Genomic DNA, 11,255 nt, shown 5'->3' with positions numbered 1-11,255 from the left:
GAAAGGGAAGAAGGGACATGGAGAGGAATGTGAATGAGAGTGAAAGTAAGCGCGAACATGCGCAGCTCCTTGAGCGAATGACTGCTGGAGCGCGCGTAAAGATAATGAACTTCATATGTTTTTGTCATTCATACAGTAAAATTAAATGCAGATCCTTAGTTGTGCTGTTATTTTGTCTCTGAGACCGAATACATTGTAGTTTCATTTACAGCCATTATAAGTAACAGGAGAAGCCTCTGTTGGAAAAACAGGCCACCCCAAGCTGGTATTCCAGTCCAAGCTATGCTTTGGAGCATGGCCAAGTCCCTATCATAGCCAATGTGTTCTTACACAGCCATAACTAGGTTGCTCCACCAGCTTGTAGATTATATAACTGTAAAATGAATTACAAACTACATTTTTAGTGTTGCTTGCCCTTGCAAAATTCACCAACACAATACTATGGTGTTGCAAGCTGCCAGTGCATTGCTAAGTTGTTGATAATAGGTTAGACTGGTTGCTATGGTGTTGTGGGTGGTTGCTAGGTGATAAACTAGGTGTTAGCATTTGAAAAAATAACCTGAAAAGGTTACAGTCAGCATTAAATTAAAATTCGGCCTTTTTATAAATGTATCTTATTCTTAATTATCTTATTGTGAACCATTCATCCATGCATGTTTCATTTTTACTTTTTTAGTTTTTTTATCTAAATGTCGTAACTCTATCAGCTGGTGAAACGGTCGGCAGACTTCTCTATGCAGGACTTCTCCTGCCCCTTTCTCACAATTCACATTCATATCTGCCTCATCCAAATCAACAACTGATGGTTAATTTTAGGGGTTTGGACCTTCATGCTTCCCTTTTGAAAAATGTGATGCGTACATGTTAATCACATCATACTAATTCATACAAAATGGCCACCTCATAAAATAATTAAATTTTCTCATGAGATCAGGTTGGATGGTTTCGAAGTAAACAATTCACCATTCACTCAGAAACCACTATTGTCAGTGTCTCTCAAATCTGAATGAACTCAAAAATGTTTGAAAGCATAAACTTGACGAGACCTTTATATCAATAGTATGGTAGGCTACAACGGGACTATGGGCCCGCTAAGGAAAAAGTTCATTTTTTCTGACCCCAAAGTATGACAAATTATTATTTATTTATTTTATTGAGTACTGCTTAAGAAACGTTTTTTCGTTGTTGTTTTGGATCAAATTAATGTAAATATAAAAGCACATAGAAGGGCCAGAATTGCCCACTATAGGCAAGGCAAGGCAAGGCAAGGGCAAGTTTATTTATATAGCACATTTCATACACAATGGCAATTCAAAGTGCTTTACATAAAAAAAAAAAAAAATAATAATAATAATAAAAAGAAATAGGAATAATTAAAACAGTTAGGAATAAAGAGATTAAAATAATCAAAAGAAATAAGAATAATTAAAACAGTTTAGAATAAAAAATAAAATACAGTACAAACAGTCGGACACAGTGGCACAGTGCTCATTCAGTAAATGCATAGCTAAACAGAAGTGTCTTGAGTCTGGATTTGAATGTGACTACTGTAGGAGCACATCTGATCTCCTCTGGAAGCTGGTTCCAGCTGCGGCTGGCATAGTAGCTAAAAGCAGACTCTCCTTGCTTAGAGTGAACCCTTGGTATTTCTAGCTGATGTGATCCTAATGATCTGAGTGATCTGTTGGGTTTATATTCAGTGAGCATATCTGCAATGTATTTAGGTCCTAGGCTATTAAATGATTTATATACCAGTAATAATACTTTAAAATCAATCCTAAATGTAACTGGGAGCCAGTGTAAAGACCTGAGGACTGGTGTGATGTGTTCATATTTTCTGGTTCTGCTCAGAATCCTGGCAGCAGCGTTCTGTATTAGCTGCAACTGTCTTATGGTCTTTTTAGGAAGGCCAGTGAGGAGTCCATTACAATAATCCACCCTGCTGGTGATGAAAGCATGCACAAGTTTCTCTAAGTCTTGACTGGAAACAAAGCATCTAATTCTTGCAATATTTTTTAGATGATAGTATGCTGATTCAGTTATTGATTTGATATGACTACTGAAACTAAGGTCTGACTCTAGAGACACACCCAGATTCCTCACTTGATTTTTAGTTGTTAGACCCCTAGCGTCAAGGTATGCGTTCACCTTGAGAACTTCATCTTTGTTGCCAAACGCAATGACTTCAGTTTTGTCTTTGTTTAACTGAAGAAAGTTTTGGCACATCCAATTGTTTACTTCCTCAATGCATTGGCACAGGGAGTCAATGGGGCTGTAATCGTTAGGCGATAGGGATAAGTAGAGCTGTGTGTCGTCTGCATAGCTGTGGTAAGAGATTTGGTTCTTTCTCATTATTTGGCTCATTGGGAGCATGTACAGGTTGAATAGGAGTGGCGCAAGAATTGAGCCTTGAGGGACTCCGCATGTCATGGATGTCCACTCAGACTTATGGTCTCCTATACTCACATAATAACCTCTCCCTTCTAAGTATGACCTGAACCATTTTAGGACTATCCCAGAAAGCCCCACCCAGTTTTCCAGCCTGTCAAGAAGTATGTCGTGATCGACAGTGTCAAATGCAGCACTGAGGTCGAGTAGTACCAGCACTGATAATTTGCCTTTATCAGTGTTTAGGCGAATATCATTTATTATCTTTATGAGCGCTGTCTCTGTGCTGTGATGCGATCTGAAACCAGATTGAAAATTGTCAAAGTATCCATTCGAGATTAAGAATTTGTTCAGCTGATTGAAGACAACTTTTTCAATGATCTTGCCTATGAAAGGAAGATTTGAGATCGGTCTATAGTTGCTTAATATGGTCTTATCCAGATTGCTCTTTTTCAGGAGGGGCTTGACAACTGCAGTTTTCAGGGAGTTTGGAAAATTCCCAGAGATAAGTGAGGCATTTACCACTTCTAGGAGATCTGCTTCTAAACAGTTTAACACACTTTTGAAGAAAGATGTGGGAAGTGCGTCAAGGGCGCAGGTTGATGTTTTAAGGTGCTGTACGGTTTCTTCTAAAATTTTGCCATCAATTTCATCAAAATCAGACATAGTAGCTGCTTTCTCAGGTTGTGGTCTGATCTGTCTGACCCCAGCGCAACTCAATGATGTGCTGATCACCTTTCTGATATTATTGATTTTCTCGGAGAAGAACAAAGCAAACTCCCTGCACTTGCTGTCTGAGAGCAATTCATTGGGAATCTGGCTTGGGGGGTTTGTCAGTCTCTCTACAGTAGCAAAAAGAGTGCGTGTGTTGTTTAAGTTGCTGTTTATAATATTTGAGAAGAAAGTCTGTCTAGCTTTGCCTAGTTCCATATTGAAAGCATGGATGGTGTCTTTGTAGATGTTATAATGGACTACAAGTTGTGTCTTCCGCCACATGCGCTCTGCTTTTCTGCATTGTCTTTTCATATTTTGCACTGCTGTTAAATTTCTCCAAGGTGCTTTTTGTCTACCACTCTTCCTGACTTTCACAGGAGCAATATCATCAATTACACTTTTAACTTTTGAGTTAAAAGAATCAAGGAGAAAATCAACAGAGTCAGCAGATAAGCTTGGTGTTGAAGATATAGCCTTCATAAATAGTACACTAGTGTTCTCATTTATGCATCTCTTCTTGACAGATACAGATCTAGCTTCAATGGCAGGAGAGATCAATATATCAAAGAAAATACAGAAATGATCAGACAGTGCTACATCCTTAATAACAATCGATGAGATGTTTAGACCCTTACTGATAAGTAAATCTAGAGTGTGTCCACGAATGTGTGTCGGTCCGTGTACATATATGATAATATATATGATATTATCATATATGTACGATGATATATGATAACACTACAGTCAATCTACATTTTTCCAATGCAAGAGTGTGCCTGAAACCAGAGCACATCATTACTATCATCTCACAGATCAAGCCAGACTGTACAGATTGCAAATCTGTTACAAAATAGAAATTGTTGCAGCTTTATCCTATACTTGTATCTAGAGTTACTGTGTTCCTATAGTACTTTGAAGTCCTGCACTCAGCTGTTTCCTTGGTTAAGTCATAAACAAAATGTATGTGCTTCCTCAAAAGTTACTTTGGTAACTTTCCAAGAACAATGCAAATACACAGCAGATCATGTAACTAACCAACAGAACAGAATGAAACCTTTTGGGGTTTTCAATACAGCACCAAGCATGATCACAAATGTCACTCCAATAGGTTTCAGCAACTAGTGGTCTCAGTAATTACACAATCGGTGTAATGCTTTACAGGACAAAGGTTGTTTTGAATCTTGAAAAATTAAATGAAGGCAAAAATTAGTTTTCATCAACAATAGAAAAGGTTGCTTATAGACTGCAAAGAACTCATAAAAGTTGTTGTACAACAGGTAAAGCGGGGCAGGAATGCGGGAATTGTAGCAACTTCCGTACTGTATTTCACAGAGGAATTTGTTCAGCAAGTTCTTATTTGAACAATTACCCCTGTAGCTGCAGAACAGTACATTCATGCCACAGTATAGCAGTGCTGCTGAGAGTTAAAAAAAACAACAACAAAAAACAGGACGGACAGTCATGCTTTTGTTCCAGAAAATAGCTATATAAAGATGAGCAGTCGCTTACCCTTAACATTTATTTGTTTAAAATACAGTAAAACAGCAATATTGTCCTTATTTTATTACGATTTAAAATAAAAGCTGAATTTTTCCAGTCTTGTGTCACATGATTCTTCAGAAATCATTCTAATACAATGATTTAGTGTTCAATAAAAATGTATTACCAATGTTGAAAACAGTTTATGCTTAGTATTCTTTCAAGTTCAAAAGAAAAGCATTTATTTTAAATAAAAATGTTTTGTAACATTATGTCTTCGTCACTTTTGATACATTTAATGCATCCTTGCTGTGAAAAAAAAAACAGTATTGACATTAAGATTTTGTGAGAAATGTTTTATTATTTTCCAGTGGTGACTACTGGATACATACACAAAACAGAGAGGGTCAACAAAACCTGTAACAGTACTGAGGACAAAAGTTGGGATAAGATGACTCAGAACTATCTCCATAATCTGAAATGTGTAAGTTTTATACTTTACTGAATAAAAATAAAAAAATTAAACCACAATAAAAAACACAAGAAAATACATAAATTGAGAGGGATTGTCGCCCCCCCCCCCCCCAATTTTACCCTCTAGTCTGATAAATATCCCAAGTCCCTAACTCCGGTTACAAAAATTCGATTTAAAATGCAAAATATTTTCAATCGATTCTTTGACATACTGACTGAATAAACATGCATTCAACAAAATCTGAACTAAGCGGCATCACTTCACCACTTGGTTCTTCTATGTTTCTATTGTGATGTAGCGTAGTTCTGATACAGTTGGGGACTAGCTTTAGAAATAATTCAGCCTTTTACACTTCTTATTTTCCTGCCTGCTGGGCTTGACGCCTCAGCAGCACGTAGATCTTTTCTTTGATCCAGTCTTTGTTGTAGGGCTGGTAGGTTTGCGTGTCTGCCCTGTACCTGTTTGAACGACCAGAGAGTCAGAGAAATGGATATGATTGGTGAGAGCTTATGTGTTAGTTATGCACTGTTGTGTAAAAAGTGTGATTACTTACACAAGACAGCTGAGGTCAGCAAGATCATCAACAAAGTCGAATAACTGGCTTATGTCATATGTGATGGAGGGACTGTTGGGATTCATCCTCTTCAGATGCTCTTCATACATCTTACAGACTCCTTTTTTTTGGAGGAGGGAGGGGGTGTTAAATATTATGAATTAAATGCATTAGAATAGTTCATGACATTATTTTCTTGTCCATTAAAAATGATAGAAACATCCTACCTTCCATGCATTCGTTGACAGACTCATAGTCTGCATATGTTCTGCCTTCTGGTCTCTTGGTGGGCTGCACCAGCAGAATAGTGTGAGACTGAACATCAGGAAGAAACAAAAACAAGTTTAAGTAAATGATATATGTTAAAGAACAAAAATGCATAAAAAGTTTATTAGAAAGACCAAATATACCGTAAAATCACCAGAAAGTATCTAATAATGTGGAGCCCTCTACTGCTAATAACTTGCTAGTGCTATTTTACATCTGACAATGAAATTAATAGATCACATTTATATAAAATGGATGACATCTTAATCTGATATTCTCGTTTGTCAAATGAACTAAGTAAAATTAAATATAACTCGCTCAAATATTCACACGGAATCTCTGGAATAAGACTCTAAAAACACCAGCTGTTGGACTCCAACCCTCCCCCAGAACAAAACAGTCTAGATGCTTCTTACTAAGAAGACAGATACTACCACGGGTGAACTTAAAAACTAGTTTGTTTAAATTCACACTTTAAACAAAGTGCTTAACTATGTAGAAAGAGAATGTAGAAACATTCCAGCGAACTTCAATTTCCTTAATATTCGACGTTGCCTTGCTACACTGCTGCTAACGTTAGCTGCCCGCGTTCATCTTTTACCGTGTCAAGGTACACGATAAAACACGGTTTTCTAAACAGACAAACGACAACAATGTATACCATAATTCAAAATATAGACCTGAAATGCATACCATATCTGCTCCTGGTATCTAAAAGTCGCGATGAATTATGTGCTAACCGCTGACGGCTGTTCACTGAGAGCAGCAACAGAAAGAGCATAAATGTGCAACGAACATTCACTTCCGGTAGTGGCGGTGACGATTTGGCTTTTCAAAATAAAAGCGTGTGTCACGTTACACAAAAGGGAATTTATTTTAACCTATGATTTTAACTCCAAAATGTGACATCGGTCAGAGAAGATCTAGATGTACAGTTTTGTTGGGTGCCAGCACATGAGGGGGTAAAAGGGAACGAGATTGCAGACAAACTGGCTAAAGAGCCGCATTGTTAAAGCTAATACCAGTTACAATTCCATTAGTTAAAGGCGAAGGAAAAGCGGTGGTTAAGATGAATAGACTTGAAGTATGGCAGAAATGGTGGGAGGAAGACAGGAAAGGGAGGAGATATTATAAAATACAAAAAATTTGTCAGTATAAAGAATTACATGGAAAGGACCAAGAGAGAGGAAATTGTAATGACAAGACTCAGAGTGTATCACACGGGGCTGAATGACACATTATTTTTAATGGGGAAAAGGAATAGTGAGAACTGTGAAACCTGTGGGGTTAAAGAAAACGTTGAACATGTAATTGTACTGTACATTGAATGAGGTGGAAAGACGGGTGTTTAAAGATAAGGTTCAGGAGGCAGGGCGGGAGTGGAATCTGGTAGGGATACTGGGATCAGAAGGAGAGGGAGAGGAGATAAGAATCACCAGGAAGGCAGTGTTTAAAAAATTTTTTAAAGACACAGGGTTGTGGAGTAGAATTTAAATAATTGTAAAATGACATGATGATACACACTCCAGTACAGTAGGTGGCGGTATGCACCTAAAAGTTGTTTGCAATCCGCCATTTAATAAGAGAAGAAGAACTCCAAAATGTTCAAATTCGAGGGCAATGAGGGTTTAAAACATAGGAGGCCTGTTGTAATGATCAGCAAATAATGGCTTTATCTTTTGCAACAATATAGTTTTGTTTTGTGTTAGATGTAGCCTAATATAATGTGCATCCTTTTTATGTCTGTGCTTTTGCTTAGTTTTTTATTTGTTTGTTTTGTGTATGTTTATACCATAATTTTACAAATTTTCTTCATTTTGACTTTACATTTGATATTTGTTTTCAGGGCGACTTTGTAACATTCTGTCCAGAACCTACAGATGAAAAATAGCCTGAAGGCTAACCCTGGGACATTTACTGTAATGTGCACTGTCCCTGTTAAATAAACTAATAAAATAAAAACAGAAATGTGCATGCAAGATTGTCTCAAATTCTGTAGGCTACAAGAGATTTATTCTGGTAAATTCTTGGATGGAATCATAAAAAATCAGTGTTCTCAGTTTGTGTTAGCACTTTAATGGCTTAGCAAGAGTATACATTTGAAGTACAAAGTATATGGATATAGAAACATAAAGAAAAGGAAAATTATTTTAGCTTAATTCTAAACAGCAAATTTATTTTCATGGAATTGATGAAACAGTTGAGATTGAAATATGTAAAAAAACAAAAAACCCCCTGTTTTTATGCTTAATACTTTAAAGTAAATGTGTTTATCTTAAACTACAATGATAAACTACAGTGATAAACCTGAGAGGTTTATCACTGCTACATGGGCTCCCTAAGGGAACGAAACTTGACGACCCAGAAAGTCATTAAAGAAAATGTTTAAATATTCCATGTCGCAACAGTGGCTCAACTATAAGTTTATCAAGTGACGAGAATACTTTTTGTGCGAAAAAACAAACAAAAATAACGACTTTATTCGACTATTCCTTTTCTTCCTTGTAGGCCTGAAACGAGACTTCAAGAGATTTCCACGACGCATGCGCGAGAATTGCCATATCCTTCAACTACTTCAGTTAAGTTCTCGCGCGTGCGCGTCGTGGAAATCTCTTGAAGTCTCGTTTCAGGCCTACAAGGAAGAAAAGGAATAGTCGAATAAAGTCGTTATTTTTGTTTGTTTTTTCGCACAAAAAGTATTCTCGTCACTTGATAAACTTATAGTTGAGCCACTGTTGCGACATGGAATATTTAAACATTTTCTTTAATGACTTTCTGGGTCGTCAAGTTTCGTTCCCTTAGGGAGCCCATGTAGCAGTGATAAACCTCTCAGATTTAATCATAAATATCTTCATTTGTGTTCCGAAGACGAACGAAGGTCTTACGGGGTTGGTACAGCATGGGGGTGAGTAATTCATGACTTAATTTTCATTTTTGGGTGAACTAACCCTTTAAAAACATTAGCTGTTACAGCTCAAATATACAAATAAACTTACTAACGTAACGTCCTCATACAAAAAAAACTGTATAATCAATAAAATGAAATTGTACATTTCGCCTTGTCTTACCTCCATAATATGGCTGCCAGGTGTAACGTTTTCCCTGGAACTCCATTCGGTCAAACTGAGAACACTGTTCTTCACGAAAATCTCGAGCTCCAACAGGGCATTCCTTTACAGAGGACAAAAGTTATAGCACTCTAAAAAACTTATATTAAAGATATGTGTGTGCATTTGATTGTGTGTTAAGTTGTTTACCTGTGTGTTACAGAGTTTGTAGGACTTGGATGGTCCCACGCAATTGTGTCCACCATCCGTCCTTAATAATAAAAGACAGAAGATGAGTTAAGAAAGCTATAAAGAAAAGGGTTTCAAATGTACTAAACACACAGGTGTTCACCCACCTCATGGTGTTGCAGACCCTGGTTCTCATAGCTACTCCGGTGCCACATGTGCGGCTGCAGGCTCTGTACGGACCGTACTCACCCCAGTAATCATCAGACGGCTGCCTCACCTACAGCAAACACACTGTCTATCATGGTGGGGACAAATTCATCTGATATAGACAAAACCATTTTATATGGATCCCTTACACATTCTTGGTGAAAAGAACAAAGTTAGTTGATCTGATTCTCTCCTCTGACATTCCAGCAAACAGGGAGCATTCCCACAACGTTCACTAATGTTTTGTAAAGGTTATGTAAATGTTAAGTAAAACGTTCTTTAAATAACATTTAAAAAATGTTCTTATAATATTATTAATATTGCGTTCTCATGTTGTTGAGAGAAATGTTCTTGAAATGTCTTTATGATGTTGTTTTTACCTAAATGTTCTCATAAACATTCTGAGAACAACATTTTCAGGAAAAAAAAAAAACGTATTTACTTGATAAATGTTGACATTAAATTTCTTGGAATATTACAAATAAGCATTCAAAGAATGATGTATGTTCAGCAGGAGAATGTACTAACATTATCATAACATCTTAAATAACGTTCTAATCACAACAAGAAAACTGAATATTGTAACATTTTAGAAATATTGCAAATCCCTGTGTTCCCACAATGTTTTTAGAACATTTGTTAGCTGGGAAAACATTTACTGAAGAGCAAAAATCTGACTAGACAGTCATTTCTGCAATTATATTAATTCTTGAGCACATGTGTTAATGTTGTTTTACTTACACAGAAAACTGCAGAGATCGAGCACAAGATCCCGAGAAGAGAGTGGAGCATCATCTTCAACATAAGAATTTTTGTTGACCACAAATTCACAAAACATTGAAACATCTATAATGAAGTCACTTACCTTCTCACTGTCTTACCTCGAAAATGCCAAGTTCACCCAGTCACAGCGAGACAGTCGTGACTCGTGACACTGATGTCCATTCACTCAAGACTAAATATCTCTTCCTTTGTGCACACGTACACAAACGTACCAATACACACGACTCATATCAAGTTACAATTAACCCCTCTTGGGAGACAACATCATGCCTGACTACTGCACAAATCTGATTTAGTCTGAGATCGTGATCACACTTCATCATTCAAAACTGTTCGGTAAAAATGAAAAACATAGTTTGAGTTATACACAATATCTGTTTATTTAAACTAGTTCCATTATCATTTTATAATTTTGCAGTGCTTTAGAAGAAAGGTCAGAGGTCAAGTGTACATTTTTTCAATACATGTTTCAAATCAGCTTTACAGAAAGATACAAGACTTGCAAGAGGCATTTGACCTGCCACTGTCTACTAATGGGGTGATGGGGCCAGAGCCCCAAAAAAATATTATGAAAGCAAGATACAGCATGATTATGAAAGCATAATTGTGTGATGTGTGACAGATGTCACAGTCAGGCTTTTTTCAATGTTCTAACCAAAGATGTTCCTTAGTGCCACTAAACATATAGTATTAAATCATAGGGGTGGAAGCGCTCTGTGACACTCAATCCTCAAAGGTGCTACTTTAATCCCTTTCCCTATACAGCAACCAAAATGACAGATGGTGGTTGTCATTGTGAAGGAGTCATTTACCTACATTGGCTTCACTTACACCCCAACAGCTACGATCCAGAGACCACGTCGTACTTATGTGGAAGAAAACCCTCTGATACTTGAATCAACAAAGCTGCATTGCTTAGGTGCCTATAACATTTAAAGATCTGTAAAAGGAATTTTTGAGAAAGTTAAAATATTTTCTTGTATCTCAATTTTAAAATGCAGAGACAACTAAGAAAGCCATGTTGATTACCATGAAAACTGTTAAAAAAATAAAATAAAAAGTGGCTCCAGTCACTGCATATCTGTTCCATCAGAGCTGTCGGTTGAGCTTCCCTGCCTGTCTTTCTTTGGCATCCAAAGCGTATTTGGTGTCC

At 36.9% G+C, this 11,255-nt stretch overlaps 1 protein-coding gene and 1 long non-coding RNA gene across 2 annotated transcripts; both read right to left on the bottom strand.

The window, feature by feature from the left end:
• Nucleotides 1-5,226: 5,226 nt before the first annotated feature.
• Nucleotides 5,227-6,720, bottom strand: erh (ERH mRNA splicing and mitosis factor). Its single transcript, XM_056269197.1, has 4 exons — nucleotides 6,570-6,720; nucleotides 5,837-5,924; nucleotides 5,610-5,730; nucleotides 5,227-5,514 (listed from the first exon to the last, which is right to left on the bottom strand). The coding sequence occupies exons 1-4, from the start codon at nucleotides 6,570-6,572 to the stop codon at nucleotides 5,412-5,414; spliced, it is 315 nt and encodes a 104-aa protein (XP_056125172.1). The 5' UTR covers nucleotides 6,573-6,720; the 3' UTR covers nucleotides 5,227-5,411.
• A 2,230-nt stretch (nucleotides 6,721-8,950) lies between these two features.
• Nucleotides 8,951-9,394, bottom strand: LOC130102984 (uncharacterized). Its single transcript, XR_008809311.1, has 3 exons — nucleotides 9,280-9,394; nucleotides 9,134-9,194; nucleotides 8,951-9,047 (listed from the first exon to the last, which is right to left on the bottom strand). It is a non-coding gene; the product is annotated as an uncharacterized LOC130102984 (long non-coding RNA).
• Nucleotides 9,395-11,255: the final 1,861 nt, after the last annotated feature.

The sequence above is a fragment of the Rhinichthys klamathensis genome, unplaced genomic scaffold (assembly GCF_029890125.1).
Source record: "Rhinichthys klamathensis goyatoka isolate OS25496 unplaced genomic scaffold, OSU_Roscu_1.1 h1tg000281l_1, whole genome shotgun sequence".
In the NCBI taxonomy this organism is placed as follows: domain Eukaryota; kingdom Metazoa; phylum Chordata; class Actinopteri; order Cypriniformes; family Leuciscidae; genus Rhinichthys; species Rhinichthys klamathensis.
This window is presented reverse-complemented; position numbering and strand designations above follow the sequence as displayed.

Bases quoted from the DNA above. Each gene is read 5' to 3' on its own strand.
- erh (XM_056269197.1), bottom strand. The intron at 5,731-5,836 runs GTAGGATGTTTC...TCCAAAAAAAAG, and splicing joins TGTCAACGAATGCATGGAAG to GAGTCTGTAAGATGTATGAA. The intron at 5,515-5,609 runs GTAAGTAATCAC...TCGTTCAAACAG, and splicing joins GCTGACCTCAGCTGTCTTGT to GTACAGGGCAGACACGCAAA.